Below are 17,492 nucleotides of genomic sequence, written 5' to 3'. Positions count from 1 at the left end.
ACATAACAACTGGTGACGGGAGTTTCAAGTTGAAGCTACTGGGTTTGCCTTTCCACTTATGGAAAAAATCCATCCTTCAAAAAAATAGCGACAGCCATGGATGGTGCTCTCTTATTGTTCAAGACGATAGACTTGCAAGCAGTGAACATGAAGATTGCCGGTGTGAAACTTGAAGCAGTACCAAGAACTCTCAACCTCTGTGCTGATGGCTACTGGTACAAAATCTGGATCGTCTCAGAAGTGGAAGCGTTGTTCTGGTGCGGAAGGTCGAAGCTTGAAGATGATGGTGACGTGGCTAGGTGGGTAACACTTGGCGAAGAACAGGACCTGAAAGATGGACACGTGATCAGACACGAGAAGGAAAACATACTTGGGAAGGAAGACTTGCCATCTTTGGAAGTTGAATGGACAGAACTCATCAGTCGCATATTTAAAGAAAAAAAATCGAATTTGTTTAAATTGAAAGTTATAGACGGTCCATCTTTCACTGAAGTAGTCAAAAGGACAACCCAGTTGGACCAAGGTATGGGCCCACCTAGTGGATTGAAAAATAACTGCAGTTCTCGCTCCAACCCAACTGGTCTCCTAGTGGGTCAAACAAGGTCCAACCTAAAGGATGGCCCACATGTTTCAGTCGACTCATGTGACACTTTAAAAGGTCACTTGAGTCGGGCCCCTTTGGTTGCGACAGGAGACCGTAGTGGAGATCTATCTTCTTCTCCACAAAAACTGCAACAGTTTGAACCCCCAAACTGCCTTACAGAAGCTCGTTGAAAATAAATATGCAGTGGGTTCCAGTCTCCAAATCCAAAGTAGGGGACCAGGGTAAATCAGGAGAAGATTGTCCAAACCCCAAGTATTCCAGAGGTTGGAGAGAGGAGCTCGAAGAGGAAGACATTGGTTGGATTAACTGCGACTCTTCAAATGATGACTACAAACCAGGCTCAGAGACAGAGAGCGACAGTTTTGGGGAAGATACGAAGGAGAAAGAGAAAATGGAGGATTTGCTTAGGGCAGCAGCCGAGCTATTTGTTGGGGAACAGGAAGATGTAACCTCTGTTCTAAGACCTTCTAACGGTGGTGAAATGCTGAGAGAAGAAAAGTACATTTTGGAGGGTAACGGGGAAAATCATGCAATGGAAAGAGGATCACCAAGTCAGAAATTGAGCAATGGGAAGGGAACATGTAAGATGATAGCAGTCACTTATCAAACTTCAGATAAAGGTATCACAGGTGGGGATAAACGACAGAGCGATGGAAGTAACTGTGGGTGTGAATCAGGCTCAGGAAGGTCCTTGCCAAACTCTATTCTGGGAGTGAATTGTGAAACCCAGACTCTTGCCGAACCTAACTCAAATTCAGTGTCAGGTATGTCTGTGCTTTCGAGATTTGTTACTAATTCTAGCTCTGGCCTTGATGTTTGTATTCCAGGTCCCAGATCTGCTTCCATGCCAATTGCCCATGATGTAGTTGGGACACAAGAGGAAGAGCAGAGAGGGGAGAAAATATGGAACAATATAGTGGAAGAGCTTAATGAATTGACAAGGGAAGCCTTAGAGAAGGAGAAGGAAAATGAGAGTAAGGACAGTGGGAATAAAGTAGCCGGAGATGAGATGGAATATAGAAAGAGTGAGGGGACTGGATAGAAGGAACGAGAGAAGATTGAAAAAGAAGAAACAAACGAAGATTCGTTGGCTGAATTTGTGGGAAAACTGGGTTGTAAAATAAAAAATCCTAATGAGCTGAAAGCATACCTGAAGAAGAGAAAAGGAGAAGGGAAGGTGAAAAAAAAGAAAGATGAGTGAAGCTGAAAGGTTGAAGCTGGATTTGGAAGGGCATAAAAAATTCAATGAAAGAAAGGGAAGGGGAAGGAATGGAGGTAGATAGGAAAAAAATATATTAGGGGCAGATTAAGAAGGCAGATTGTGAGCTGGAATGTGAGAGGTTTGGGAATGAAAGAAAAGAGATATTAATAAAGGAGCTATTAAGAAAGGAAAACCTAGATATACTCCTAATTCAGGAGTCTACTTTCATGACATTTGATAGTAGGTGGGCCAGAAGTGTGTGGAGAGCAAATGGTATTAGTTGGGCAATGAGCCCCTCTTGGGGACCTTCTGGAGGAATAGTGACATCGTGGAAGAATGAAGTTGTGGAAGGAGTTGAAGAAAGTTGGAAGATTTTCAGTTTCTGTCAAATTCAAACAGGTGGTTGATGGTTTTGAATGGGCCTTAACTAACGTATATGTTCCCAATGGGTACAGGCAGAGGAATGAGTTATGGGAAGAACTAGGAGATATTAGAGGGTTATGGGAAGGTCCTTGGTATCTAGGAGGGGATTTTAATGTAATTAGATTCACTGAGGAGTGTAACAATGTGAGGCAAAGAAATACTACAAGTATGAGGAAATTCAATGAGTTTATCCATATGTTTGAGCTCAAAGAACTGAATCTTTCGCATAACTGTTTCACATGGTCCAATCTCCAAGCTGAAGCAATTTGTTCAGAATTTGACAGATTTCTCTTCACTACTGATTGGAAGAACATTGGGGAGGCATGATGTCAAGGAAATTGCCTAGAGTCACCTCTGATCACTGGCCAGTTTTGATAAGTAAGCTCGAGCCTAGGAATAGAGGACCTACCCCATTCAGATTTGAGAATATGTGGCAGTCCCATCCAGGTTTTAAGGAGAAAGTAAAGGAGTGGTAGGTAGGAGGGTAAGGTGGGAAGGTATGAAATTTCAATGGAAGCTGAAAGAATTGAGAAGCAAAATCAAAGAATGGAATATTCTTCATTTTGGGAGGCTAGAGGAAAGAAAACAACAGTTGGTTAATCAGATTGAGGAGTTAGATGCAAAAGAAAAACTAGGTTCATTTGGGGAAAGGGACAAAGAGCTTAGATGGGAGCTGAGGAATATTTTGGAAGATGTCCTCTTTAAAGAAGAAATTAGCTGGGGGCAAAAGTCCAGACACAAGTGGGTAAAGGAAGGTGATAGGAACACAAAATTCTTTCATGATATAGCCAATGGTAGGAGAAAGAAGAACCTTATCTCCAAGATAGTGATTAATGGTGTAACCTTAACCCAGAAGAATGAGATTGAAGGGGCTTTTGTGGACCATTTCAAGTCCATCTAAAGAAGGCCTATGTCTAACAGATTACAGATAGAAGGTTTGGAGTGGCCTAGGCTTCCAGAAGAATCAAGGGTGTGGTTGGAGAGAAGTTTTGAATTAGAAGAAATATGGGTAGAAGTGGTGCAGTTGGGTAAAAGGATGTATTAGGACATGCCACTATTCCATTTTGATGAATGGTAAGGTGGTAGATCACTTTCCGGCTACTAGGGGCATTAGGCAAGGAGACCCCCTCTCTCCTTTCCTTTTTACCCTAATTGCTAAAGTCCTAAAGAAGCCCATTGAGAGGGCAGATTCTAGAAACTTGGTGAAAGGCTGGAGAGTAGGGAGGGATAGGGTCCCAGAACACATCTACAATTTACTGACAACACAATTCTTTTCTGTGGTGGGGATGAGGTAAGTTGGGTTAGTAATTTAAAGCAAGTGATCAATGTGTTCAAACAGGTGACTAATCTCAAAGTGAATTTAGATAAGAGTTGTGTGATTGGCATTAATTTGAATGAAAGTGAGGTGGAGGATAGAACACGAATTTTGGGTTGCGAGATTGCCCAATGGCCATTGATCTGGGGCTGCCACTAAGGGATAACCCAAGCAAAAAGTGTTTCTGGAATCCGATGATTGATAGGTTCAATAAGAGGTTAGCATCTTGGAAGAAAAATTACCTTTCCATGAGAGGCAGGCTAACTTTGATTAAGTCAACATTGGCCAACCAGCCTATTTACTTTCTGTCAGTGTTTAAAATGATTGAGGGAGTATGTGGGATTTTCGAAAAGTTAATGAGAAATTTCTTATGGGAACCAGGAGAGGAGAAAAGGGACCATAGAGTAAGGTGGGATATAGTTACCAAAACCAAAAGTGATGGTGGGCTTGCTTTAGGTAATTTGCAGAAAAAGAATGAAGCTTTGTTGGGGAAATGGCTTTGGAGATAGTAGTCGATCAAAACTACAATCAGTCTTGAATTCGAAAAAAAAAAGGAGAAATTTCAAAAGAGAAGAAGAAGAGAGGGAGAAAAGAAGAAGCACACGAAGGGATTTTGAAAAGAGAGAGAGGGTTGATCTATTGATCTGTCGACCAACTCTTAATATTTATATATGTTGACTAATTGTAAAAGGGCTGAATTGCCCTTATTGCTTACATGGCAAATAAACTAATAATAAAGCTGAAATAACAAGTTGTAACAACAAACTGAAATAACTACCAATAACTACCAATTAACACCGACATAACTAACAAAAAATATGCTATACTGCCATACGAACATAGTGGGGACCACAGCAGTGGGGTCCACATCAGTGTTCTCTACACTCCCCCTCAAGTTGGGAATAGATATTTGTCATTCCCAACTTGCATAGGTCTACCTCTAACTTCTTCCTTGGAACAGCCTTGGTGAGAAGATCTACAAGCTGCATGCTGGAGGTGATATACGGGAGACACACTTCTTGAGACAAAACCCTTTCTCTGACAAAATGTCGGTCGACTTCGATATGCTTAGTTCTGTCATATTATACCGGATTATGAGCTATATTAATAGCAACCTGATTATCACAATACAACATTAAGGGCTTCTCATAAGCAATACCCAACTCCTCAAATAATGACTTCAACCATAGGATTTCAGCCACACCATTAGCCATAGATCTATATTCAGCTTCAGCACTAGAATGAGAAACAACACTTTGTTTCTTACTCCTCCAAGAGACAAGGTTACCTCCTACAAAGGCACAATATCCAGAGGTAGACCTTCTGTCATCAACACTCCCAGCCCAATCAGCATCTGTATAAACCTCTATCTTCTTGTGATCATTATTCTTGAATAATATACCTCTACCTGGACATCTCTTCAAGTATGCTAATATTCTCATAAGCAATACCCAACTCTGCATGTAGACTTCTTCCTGTAAGTCTCCATTGAGGAAGGCATTTTTAACATCCATTTGGAACAAGGGCCAAGAATAACTGGCTGCAAGGGATAGAAAAACTCGAATAGTGGTCATCTTTGCTACTAGAGCAAAAGTCTCCAAATAGTCCATACCATAAGTCTGAGTAAATCCCTTTGCAACTAACCGGGCTTTATACCTTTTAATGGAACCATTAGCATTATGTTTCACAGTAAATACCCATCTACATCCAACCAGTTTTTTTCCTTTAGGCTGGTCAACTAGCTCCCAAGTATTATTCCTCAGAAGGGCATCCATTTCAACCTTCATTGCATCTTTCCACTCAGGAACTGACAAGGCTTCCTGCACTATTCTAGGAATAGGAATATCAGCAATGGATGTGAGAAAGGACCTATAAGAGGGGGACAGACGATCATAAGACAAAACTGGGAAATGCAATGAGATGTGGATGTGGTGCAATGCCGTTTGCCTTTACGGACTACAATGGGGAGGTCAAGGTCATCCAAAGAAGGTAAAGTAGGAACAGTGGAAGGTATCTCGAGGGGACCTGGATCTGATAAAGGGGTTGTGGTACTAGGATCTGGATCCGCAGAAGGAATCGGGGCTGGCCTGAACTGCTGATGACCGAAATCAACTTGCCTCCACCGCCTATGATAGATTCTCAAATCCTAACACCTCTGACAACCCTCCCCATTACATCCCTCATCACTCAATGGAACTGGTAAAAGAACTGATGAGTTAACCCCACTCTCACTACTCTCCCCCTGAGGAGAAACCCTAGGGTAATAGGGTACCTCCTCAAAGAAAGTAACATCCATCGAGACAAATCTCCTCCCAGAAGTAGGTTCATAGTAGCAATAACCCTTTTGAGTTTGTGCATAACTGAGAAAAATGCATTTGGAGGCCTTAGGATCAAATTAGGAACGATGAGGTCCAAGAATCTAAACAAAGCAAGTGCAACCAAAGGTTTTAAGGGAAACAGTAAACAATTCTTTATCGGAGTATAGAAGGGTTAAGGGAGGCTTCATGTCAAGAACCCGTGAAGGAACTCGATTAATGAGATACACTGCTATAAGAATAGCATCACCCCAGAAACGGATAGGCACATTGGAGTTAAACATAACGCTTCTAGCTACCTCCAATATGTGCCTATTCTTCCTCTTAGCAACACCATTTTGTTGTGGTGTATAAGGACAAGTACTCTGGTGAATAATCCCATGATCAAGCAAATAAGAGGCTAATGGCTTGGTAAAGTATTCTTTCGCATTATCAGATCTGGAGATTTTGATTTTGACCCCAAATTAGGTTAAAATCATCTGATGAAAGATTTGGGTCAGAGCAAGAACCTCATCTCGAGAACGCATAAGGTAAACCCAAGAAAAATGGGTATAGTCATCAACAAACAACAAGAAATATCCGTATCCCCCCATATAAGGGATGTGATACGGGCCCCAAACATCGGTGTGCACAACATCAAAAGAATTATTACTTCTTTTATTACTTAAGGAATAAGATGTTCTACAATGCTTTGCAAACTCACAACTCTCACATCACAAATTTGACATCTAAACAGACTCGAACAAATTTGGAAACAAACTCTTCAAAGACCGAAAGGATAAATGACCCAACCGATTATGCCAAAGCATAACCTGACTAACATACTGAGAAAAAAAAGATTTCCTATCTTCACGATCTTCCCAATGAGAATTCTCTCCAAGCATATAGATCCCATTCATCTCACGGCCATTCCCAATCACCTTCCTTGTCTCCAAGTCCTGAAAAATACATCGGTCAAGGAAAAAAGTTACTGAACAATTCTGATGTTTTGTAATACTACTAACTGAAAGCAAGTTAGTATCAAGCTTAGGAACATGCAGAACTGAAGATAAGAAAATGGTATTAGACAACTTGATGTCTCCCTTGCCAGAAGAGGGAACAAGGGAACCATCAGCAATGGACACTTTATCTCTACTAGAAGATAAGTGATAGGTAGTGAACAGTGATGGCAAGCTAGTCATATGGTCAGATGCACCTGAGTCTATTACCCAACAATGTTCAGTGTTACCTAGAGCGGAAGCATGGTAAGCTGAGACCCAAGTACTAGAATGAGCAAAGGCTGATGTGGGAGGAGCTGATGATGGCTAAGATGATTGAGCTGAATTCCCAACTTCCTTTTCCAACTGAGTTAGGGCAGCCCGGACAGCAACTAAGGTGTCTAGAGGCATGCCTTTTGTGCCCGATGAGGATGCAGAATCGGTATTAACAGCCATATGAGCATTACCCCTTTTGTTCCTCAGTTTTGCTGGAACTAGATGAGGGTGCAACTTCAAACATGTGTCTTTAGTATGCTTAGGTTTCTTGCAATGTTCACACACTAGATCCCACTTATCTTCCTTCTTTATATCCCTCTCCGTATCACCCCTAGACTTAGGTTTAACTGTTGTCAAGGCTGGTGGGAAGGGCTGATGCTGCATCATAACCTTTCTCCTAGTCTCTTCACTATGCACCAAGGAGTAAGCTTGAGATAAGGTCACACTGTCCCTTGTTAGTATTTGTTGTCTCACAATATCATAGTCAGGATTCAGACCAGCTAGGAATTCAAAAACCCTATTAGTTTCAAATTGCTTTCTATGAGTCTTTGCATCCTTCTGACTTTCCCACTCAAGTGTTTCTAGGTGGTCAATTTCATGCCACAAAGATTTCAAAGTAGAGAAGTAAAACAAGACCGGTTTCTCTCCTTGCTTAAGGTTATTAACCTCACACTTCAATTCATAGGCCCTAGCAACATTAAGGGGTTGGGAGTAAGTCTCTTTCATGACATCCCAGATTTCCATGGCTATCTTTGCTCACAAATGGTTCTGAATGATATGTGGCTGCATAGAGTTGCACAACGATGTCATAACCAAATAGTTCTCCTGAACCCATTTGGTATACGTTTGGTCCTCCTTAGTTGGTTCTTTCACATCTCCCAACAAGTAGCTGAGTTTTCCTCTACCCCCAATGGCCATCATGGCCGATTGAGCCCATTCTAAGTAGTTGGATCCATCAAACTTCACTGTTGTAATCTGAAAGGCATTCTCAGACATGTTACCAGAATTGCTAGTCCCAAAAACACCTTCCCCATGATTCTTGAACTCCATTCTTGGTCAAGAATTAACAATAAAAAAAAAACTTTTGAAGTTACTGTAATAGAAAACAGCACCCAAACAATTGATAACAGCCGGCTTAGGTCTTCCAAAGAATAAAGAAGGAGTCTTGTCATCACTTACTGGTTTCTTGCCCATTTGTTTCAGAGATCTGGTGTTGGTTTTTCTCCCTTTTTGGTGGACCCCCCCCCATCAAATGTACAAAGCCTATTCCATTCTACTTCTGTTAGGGAGCTGAAGAAGAGAGGGAAAATTATGTGGAGATGTGTAAGAGCAGCTATATGTTGGACAATCTGGGAGGAAAGGAATCAAAGGACCTTTCATGGGAAAGAAAGAAATAAGGGTGTCATCATTGAATTAATCTCTATAAGGGTGGTCCATTGGGCTAAGACTTTGCAGCTCTTTGAAAACTATTCAGAAGAAGACATCATTAGGAGGTGGAAAGAAGTGGCTTGGTCAGCTCCAAGGAAGATTTCAGCTAACCCAGTTTGGCCTCCTCCAGCTTCGGGGTTCACTAAACTAAATTTTGATGGTAGTAGCAAAGGAAATCCAAGCCCGTAGGGTATAGGGGGTTTTCAGGGATGGAGAAGGTCGAATTATTGCTTTGTATTCTGGTTCTATTGGATGGGAGGATTCTCTTACAGCTGAAATGTTAGCTGTTTTGGAAGAGTTAAAAAGAGCCCAAGAGTTAAATATCAGAAAACTGATGGTGGAAGGTGATTCTAAGTTGGCTATCAATTGGCCGATTAAGGATGATTCTAGTTTGTGGAAATTTCTAAAAGAGAAAAAGAAAGTTAGATAGCTCATTCAAAACCTGGAAGTCAAGTTTCAATGGACAATGAGGAATGCTAATTCCTGGGAAGATTCATTGACCAAACAAAGGGTGGGAAGAGTCAATTTTTTCTGGGCATTATTGTAAACTGAATTGTACTTATTGGGAGGGTTAAGAATTTTTACCCCTCCTCTTGTACCTTTCTCTACTAATACCTATTAATAAAAGTGTTGTTATTTATCAAAAATAACATTAAAAAAATATTGGATTAAAATTATAAGCAATATCATCATCATCATCCATGCCTTATCCCAACAATATGGGTTGGTTACATGAATCCCAGTTCGCCAATCCATTCTATTTAAATCCATATCCATTGTAAAATTATTAGTGCTTAAATAATTTCTTAATACTGCTACCCATGTCCTTTTTCTTCTACCCTTAGCTCTTTTATCCCCTTCCACTTGTAACAAATCACTTCTAACTGAAGTTGTTGGCAGTCTTCTACTCGCATAGTCAAACCACCTTAATCTGCTCTCTCATTTTATCACTTATTGGAGCTACGCCTAGGTTTCTACAGATGGTTTCATTCCTAATCTTATCCTCTCCAGTATTTTCACTCATCCATCTTAGCATTTGTATCTCTGCCACACATTTTCTAAATATTTTGTTTCTTGACTGCCCAACACTTAGCTCCAAACAACATAGCTGGCCTTACAACTGCTTTATAGAATTTTTCTTTTAATATAAGCAGTATTCTCCTATCACACAAAAGTCCAGATGCACACCTCCATTTTGCCCAACCTGCTCTAATTCTTTAGGTACCATCCTCATCAACCTCTTCCTTGTTATGAACTATTGAACCAAGGTCCGGAAATGGTCACATTGAGTTATATCTTGGTCTCCAATCCTAAGTGTATCCTGATTTATACTCCTATAATTACTAAATTATAAAGAATATATACACATAAAAAATAAGTAAATATATAAATTGGCTAAGGAATAAATCATATCTCAAAATGCATAAAGAAATAACAAATAAAATTAGTTTGTTATTAAAAAAAAAAAAAACTTTTAGAGGCAAAGACTTGATGCCTATGCCTCGCCTTCACCTTTCAACTTTTAAAACCATGCTACTAATCCTACCAAAGAACAAATCAAACAATTTTAACATGAACCCCAACAAATAGAAAAACATAAAACCCACCATAGACTAACAATCTAACAGTAAAATGATCATAACTCCCTCAAAACATGTCAGATTTACAAGGTCTTGGTCTGTCCATTAACTTGATTACCTATCTAATAACACCAAAACTATGCCAAATAGACAAGTTTTCAGTTCAAAAAGTAGGCAGAAAGAAAATTGATAATGATAGCATTTTCATATTTTCAAAACCAAAATGCTCTAATACGAATCCATAAACTACCATTAATCTTTAAGAAAATTAGACCTATCTTTAAGATACCAACAGTAGAGAAGATGGAGGAGTAGTTCTGTAATTTTACCTTTTCTTTATTGTAAACTAGTAGGCGTGTACATTAGAGTACAGCACCGTACCTTTATTTCCTTTGTAAGGACAATCTTGTCCATTCACTTGTTTAATATGAATTCTTTCTTTCTGGGATGGTTCGATCATACTGATCAATCCTAACAGATCTAAGCTCTCTCTCTCTCTCTCTCTCTCTCTCTCTCTCTCTCTCTCAGAGATTAATATGGTATCAGAGCGGGTTGTTCTCTGATTCATCTACTTTTTCTTTTGGATTATTTGAGGTTTCCTCTCTCTCTCTCTCTCACAAATTAATATGGTATCAGAGCGGGTTGTTCTCTGATTCATCTCCTTTTTCTTTTGGATTGTTTGAGGTCTCTTCTCTTCTACGATTGGTTCTAGACTGTTTTGATCAACCCAACAACCAGTCTTCTATATTGTGTTCAACCAGCAAGAGAAATCTAATTGGATCTCTCTTCAAAGGCCCCTGTTTGTGGTAAAACTTGAAAGGAAGTATTGCCTGGCCCTGTTCTGCATATTCTAAAAGTTTCATCATCCACCAAATCTATCCATGCTTCGTGTCTTTGGTTGTGTTTGCTTTGTCCACCTTCCTCCTCCCGAATGCACAAACCACCAAATTGAGATTGAGGGAGACTCTAAATTGTTGATCGAGTGGCTGCAATCTGGTAAGTTGGGAGCCTGGATTTATAGACAGCCCATAAGGGAAATCCACAATACAACAAGGGAGATCGGTGCATGCTTCAAATGGACAAGGAGATCAGCTAATGGTTTAGCTGACACGTTGGCTAAACAAGGGACTGTGAGGGAGAGTAAGTTCTGGGAAGTTTTGTAAGAAAGATATCTGGGGCTCAACACCTACTTAGGGGTTGACAGTTGTACTTAAATCTGGAAAGTTATTTTAAAGTTATTTAATGAAGTTACCGTTTCCAATCAAAAAAAAAAAGTGCACAAAGCTAACAGCTCAATCAGCTATGTGTGCATTCATGGGATATAGTGTGGAGCACAAGGGATTTCTTTGTTATGATCCCAAAGTTTGTAGGTTGTGCATATCTCATAATGTCATTTTTCTTGAGAACCTTTCCTTCTTTGAACATATTAGTAAATTCCTTGCACCATCCTTTCCTATTCTGCATCAATTTGGATCTACAGGTGATCCTCCTCCTATGTCTCAGCAACTTCAGGTTTATTTCAAGAAGCATCCAGCTTACTCATTTCCTATGCTTCCTCTACCTCCAGCACCAGTGACTAGTCATTCTTCTCCACCCATCACTACTGTAAGTTCCACTTCTCATCTTGTTGATATGCCTTCACCCATTCCTTTGCGTCGTTCATCTCATATTTCTCGCCCACCTAACCGCAATGGCTTCTTTTCCAATCATAGCTCTTTTTCTGTTGTAACATTCCTAAGTATTACAACTAGGCTGTAGCAGTTGAACATTGGAAGGATGCCATGGGCTCAGAGGTTCAGGCCTTATTGGAGAATGATACTTGGGACCTTCTCTCTCCTCCCCCAAATGCCTCCATCATTGGTAGCCGATGGGTTTACTCAGTGAAACTCAAATTAGGTGGTACTCTAGACAGATATAAAGCCCGCTTAGTTGCTCAAGGCTACAAGCAAGAATATGGGATGACTATGATAAAACTTTTGCTCCTGTGGCTAAAATGACAACTATTCCCCTACTTTTGGCCATCACTGCTCTTAGACAATGAACAGTTCATTAAATGGATGTCAAGAATTCCTTCCTCCATGGGCATTTACAAGAAACAATCTATATGAAACCACCTCCTAGATACTATGATAATCCTCTTTTGGTGTGTAAACTAAAGAAATCATTATACGATCTTAAACTAGCTCCACGAACTTGGTTTGACTGCTTCCATACATTGGTGTTGGAGGCTGGTTTTCAGCAAAGTGCTTCCGATTAATCTCTTTTTACCCTCAAGCAAACACAAGGGTTGACTCTCCTCTTGGTCTATGTTGATGATATCCTTATCACCGCAGATGATGTGGATGGTATTAATAAATTGAAGCTCTTTCTCAGCAACTCCAAAATGAAAGATCTTGGACCGGTCACCTATTTTTTTGGCCTTGAGATTCAGCGATGTCCTCAAGGGTATTTTGTCAACCAATAGAAATATGCCTCTGATTTAGTTGCACTAGCTCACTTGATTGATTCCAAACAAGTGGATATAGCTCTGCAGCTTAACCGTAAGCTGAGTAAGGATGAGGTGAGTTTCTTCCTAATGCTACTTTATATCAACAGCTTGTAGGTAGTCTTATCTACCTGACTATGACTAGACTAAATATTTCTTCTACTGTCCAGCTCGTGAGTCAATTTGTATTTGCTCCACGTCAGCCCCATTTTTCTGCAGTCATCTAGATCATTCGTTATGTCAAAGGCATGATGTCTCATGGCTTATTTTTCTCATCTTCTTCATCAACTCAGCACCAAGCTTATGTAGATGTTGATTGGGCAGGCTGCCCTGTCACTCATCGTTCGACTACTGGTTGGTGTATATTCCTTTGTGATTCTCTAGTTTCTTGGAAATGCAAGAAACAACAAACAGTTTCCAAGTCATCCACTAAAGTAGTGTATAGAGCAATGTCCTCTGTTTGTAGTGAAATAGTTTTGGCTTAAGGCTCTACTTCATGATACAAACACCGATCACTCATCTGCCATCCCTCTGTTTGCTGACAACATGAGTGCTATCAAGATTGCATCCAACCCGGTATTTCATGAGCGTGCTAAACATATTGAGGTGGATTGTCACTTCATTCGTGACTTTCTTCTTGCAGGTCACATCTCTCTCCCACGTGTCTCTTCGGGCTTGCAGCTTGCAAATCTCTTCACCAAAGCTATGACCAAAGCCCGGAATAATTTTCTTATGGACAAACTGATGGTGCTTGTTCCCCAACATTAGTTTGAGGGGGAGTGTAGAGAAGCAGGAGGGGTAGTTTTGTAATTTTACCTTTTCTTTATTGTAAACTAGTAGGCATGTACAATAGTATACAGCACTATACCTTTATTTCCTTTGTAAGGACAATCTTGTCCATTCACTTGTTTAATATAAATTCTTTCTTTCTAGGTTGGTTCGATCATACTAATCAACCCTAACAAATCTGAACTCTTGGCTTTCTCTTTGTCTTCTCTCTCTGCCTCACAAATAAACACCAACAAACTAAAAAATAACTTTGAAAAAAAAAAAAAACTCGAAACTATCAAACTCTACCTTTTTCTCAAAAAAAAAAAAAAAGGAAAATAAAACTATCAAACTCTAAATCAACTATAAATTATAAAATTGCAACTGGTTCGAGGAGGACTCTTGGCTTCTTCTTCCATGAATTATATACTTGCTTTTATGATAGCATAACATAAGCAGTTCTTAAAGCACATCCATATCCATGCAACAATAATTGTTCTAGTATAACAATCAGGACAAATAATGAACAACTTATTATCAACAAAAAAAGGTACCACAGACAGAACCTCAATTTTCAAAAGTTTGAGAATCAATACCAGATACTTCAAAGTAGCAGGAAAGTTCCCCCTCAACCAAAAGCCATAAGCCAAGTTGACTGCATATGAATGTGAAAGTTTAAGTCTCTGTTGTGGAAAGACTACAGATTTTTGAAGTAGACATTATCAACAAAAAATGACTTTATTTAAAGAAGTTAAAGATTCCCATCTAAAACTAAAACATATAGCTAGATTTCTCTTTTTTAGGGGAAGTTACCACCAATTATCAACACAAAATGACTTGCAACTGCCTCATTTTTATCTTTTTATTAATAAAAGCAACAAACACCATGAATTAATAACGACAGGAGGAAAGCTAAGGAGTTGAACATCAAGAAACTCATAATTGAAGGGGATTCAGAGGTGGTGATAGGGTGGCTGACTAAAGATCAAAATGGTTTATGGAAGTACAATAACGAGAGGAGGAAATTCAAGTGGCTGGTGCGGGAGATGGAAGTTAAGACATGTTGGGTTAAAAGATCGGCTAATTCCCAAGCTGACGGTTTAGCTAAACAAGGGGCAGAAAGGGATTCACTGTTTTGGGCTAAGCTATAACTTTAGTGTCCTATTTTCTTTTTTCCTTTCATGAGGCTCTTTGTGGCTCTTGGAAGATAAGTGTGTTTGTCTTCCTCTTGTAAATTCTTTACTGATGATTTAATGAAAGTGTTATTGATCAAAAAAAAAAAAGCAACAAACACCATTATTTCTTGCAGGATTATAACAAAGATGGTAATGATTTTCAAAACAATAGGAACTAATCTAATAACCAAAGCCAAAATGGCTAAAAGCAAGGGTTAGGCTTGTAAAAAAATCCTAATCCAAGTATCCAACACCACTCTAACAATGTTCCGAATATTGTATATATACCATAAATCATAGAGAAAGTTGAATTGAATTGAATCATAAACCAATTGTAAGATTATTTATGTTTTTTACAAACTTGTCGGAAGGGCACTGAACAGAACGTAATGGCGAAATAGGATTCATGTTTCTGTATCATCATCTATGCATTACGCATTGTCTCAACTATAGGGTTGCCTACATGAGTCCTATTTCACCATTCATTAATCAAAAAATCCTATTTCACCATTCCATTCTGTTAAGCATCATATCCACTGTCAAATTATGAATCCTTAAATCATTTCTTACTACCTCAATCCATTTCTTCTTGTGGTCTGCCCCTAGCTCCTCTAGCCCCTTCCACTTGTGACAGATCACTTCTTACAGGTGTTGTAGATGGTCTTCTATGCATATGACCAAACTATCTTAGTCTACTTTCCCTCACTTTATCACCTATTTGAGCCAGTCCTAGGTTCTTTCAAATGAGTTCATTTCTGACCTTATTCTTTATAGTTTTTTCATTCACCCATCTCAATACTCACATTTCTATCACAAAAATTTTTTGGACTTATTTCTTTACTACACAATGCTCTGCTCCAAGCAACATTCTTGGGTCTTATTTTAGTCCATACCTACCAATATATGTGCCAAAAACAAGAGACTTTGCCACTTGCACACGAGAAGCCTAAGATGATATAATCAAGTTTAACTCGAATATAAAATAATCAACATACAATGGCTCTTAAATCAAAATATGATGGAAATGAACTCTATCATTTCTAAATATGTGCCAAAAACAAGAGACTTTGCCACTTGCACACGAGAAGCCTAAGATGATATAATCAAGTTTAACTCGAATATAAAATAATCAACATACAATGGCTCTTAAACCAAAATATGATGGAAATGAACTCTATCATTTCTAAAATGTCACAAATAAAAGAACAAATTTCTGAATGCCCTGTGCAACTACACAAGCTTTATATCTATCAACACACAATGACTTCACATTTACTAGGCAATAGTACAAAATGGATTCCAAATTTCTGAAAACCAAAATAGTACTTTTATAAGAAAAACAGCAGTAAAATGGAATGTATAGTTATGCTGCAAGAAGTGATCACCTAAGCCCAATGCTAATATGTTTGGAAGAGGGCGTGTGCAATAGAACAGCATGTGGAACTGAAAAGCTGTCAAAATTACAAAGAAGGCTTCAACTTGGCCACCAAATTTCCATCTAACCTGCTCAGACATAAGAGTAGTTCCAGATCAGTGCATTGGTGTATATTTTATAATTCAATATTCAAAATACCTCATCTCACACAACGATCTTTGAATTATCATGGAAGTGAGTAAATGGACAAATAAATGTCAAATAATTGCTTTTCAATTCTTTTAAACCAACGTTTGACTAATTATAAAAAAGTAATGAAGTAATACAAGCTCTCACTCTCAAAATCAGGTGCAGAGGCAAAACCTTACTAGCACAAGCCATCAATGGCTAGCAAAGGGGGGAAAACTACTATTCCAACAGGTCAGGCCCCAAAGCTACTGCTTTTCAGTTATAGGAGTTTAATATATGAATTGTTATGTATGCTAAAGAAGAGCCATTACCCAATATCAGTACCAGCTATCTGGGGTATTGAGAGAGTGGACTGTATATGGACCTAACCTTCAGCATTTTTAGTACCAAGTAGCAGCTCTAAGACTTGAACCTGCTTTCTCACTTGTCTTGTCAGTCCAAGATCTTACCATTACTGCAAGCAATGGCCCCTAATCTATATTATAATTGTAAAAGGATAGACGCCATGTGCCACATCAACAGATCCTCTCTACTCTCCCTGACCCCCACCCCACATATTTTCTACTAATTTTGAATTAAAAAGAAAAAACCAATATGATTTCTAACAATGAATGTGATATCTTCGAAGTGTTGTAGTTCATTGGAATGCCAGAAGGCATTTCTCTTCTACTTTGCAAAACAACTTGCCAGCAGTGGTGATAACAGTGGCTTACGGCCTATTGAAACCTCCTTGAAGTATGTTTTTTTGGAATGAGTTGAGTGCAATAAGGAGTAAATGGGAAAGGTCGTGGGCTATATAGGCAGTGATTTCAATGCTATAGTAAGGCTTGAGGATAAGAAGGGCTGTAGCAGATTAGACAGAGGCATGAGAATATTCTTAAAGTTCATTCAAAGGTGGGAACTACAAAATCTCCCACTCAATGGAGTGAAGTGCACTTGGTCTAATAATGAGGTCCCCATCTGGTTTCATTGTTTGGAAGAATGGGAGGATCTTTTTTCTAATACTTCTCAGGAAGCACCGAAGCATTGCTAAGGGTAGTTTTTGATCATGTTCCGGTGTAGTTGGATACAGAGGGTCTGTCGAAGATGTCACATCCTTACCAATTAGACCACTGTTTACTAGGCTTAGATGGGTTTGATGCAAATATCAAAAAACGATAGTCCAAAGCATCGTTTGAAGGGGCAGTAATCCATATCATGAGCAAAAATTACAATGGTTAAAGAGCAAGACCAAGAACTGGCAGCAGGATAGATCCTTAAATGATCAGAAAAGAAGGGCTGAACGTTTAAGAATCATTGCTAACATCGACCCTGGGGAGGAAAGTGGGAAGCCAAGGGAAGAGCAGAGGAAAGAAAGGATAATGGAAATAGAAAAAAAGAA

The 17,492-nt window shown here is 39.2% G+C and overlaps 1 protein-coding gene across 3 annotated transcripts in view; it reads right to left on the bottom strand.

The window, feature by feature from the left end:
- The window catches only part of ALG12 (homolog of asparagine-linked glycosylation 12), a 110,330-nt gene that overhangs the window by 72,838 nt on the left and 20,000 nt on the right, over window positions 1–17,492 (bottom strand). For all 3 annotated transcript variants that reach the window (XM_088962527.1, XM_088962529.1, XM_088962528.1), the window contains exons 7-8: window positions 15,933–16,050; window positions 13,969–14,027 (exon numbers count right to left, since the gene is read on the bottom strand). In XM_088962527.1, the coding sequence (XP_088818653.1) occupies window positions 13,969–14,027; window positions 15,933–16,050 (177 nt within the window). The remainder of the gene's footprint in view (window positions 1–13,968; window positions 14,028–15,932; window positions 16,051–17,492) is intronic.

This window comes from Nelumbo lutea, chromosome 1, assembly GCF_056320005.1.
Source record: "Nelumbo lutea isolate HS-2025 chromosome 1, American lotus-T2T, whole genome shotgun sequence".
Lineage (NCBI taxonomy): Eukaryota > Viridiplantae > Streptophyta > Magnoliopsida > Proteales > Nelumbonaceae > Nelumbo > Nelumbo lutea.
Note: the sequence above shows the minus strand (reverse complement) of the source record. Positions and strands in the feature narration are given on the sequence as shown.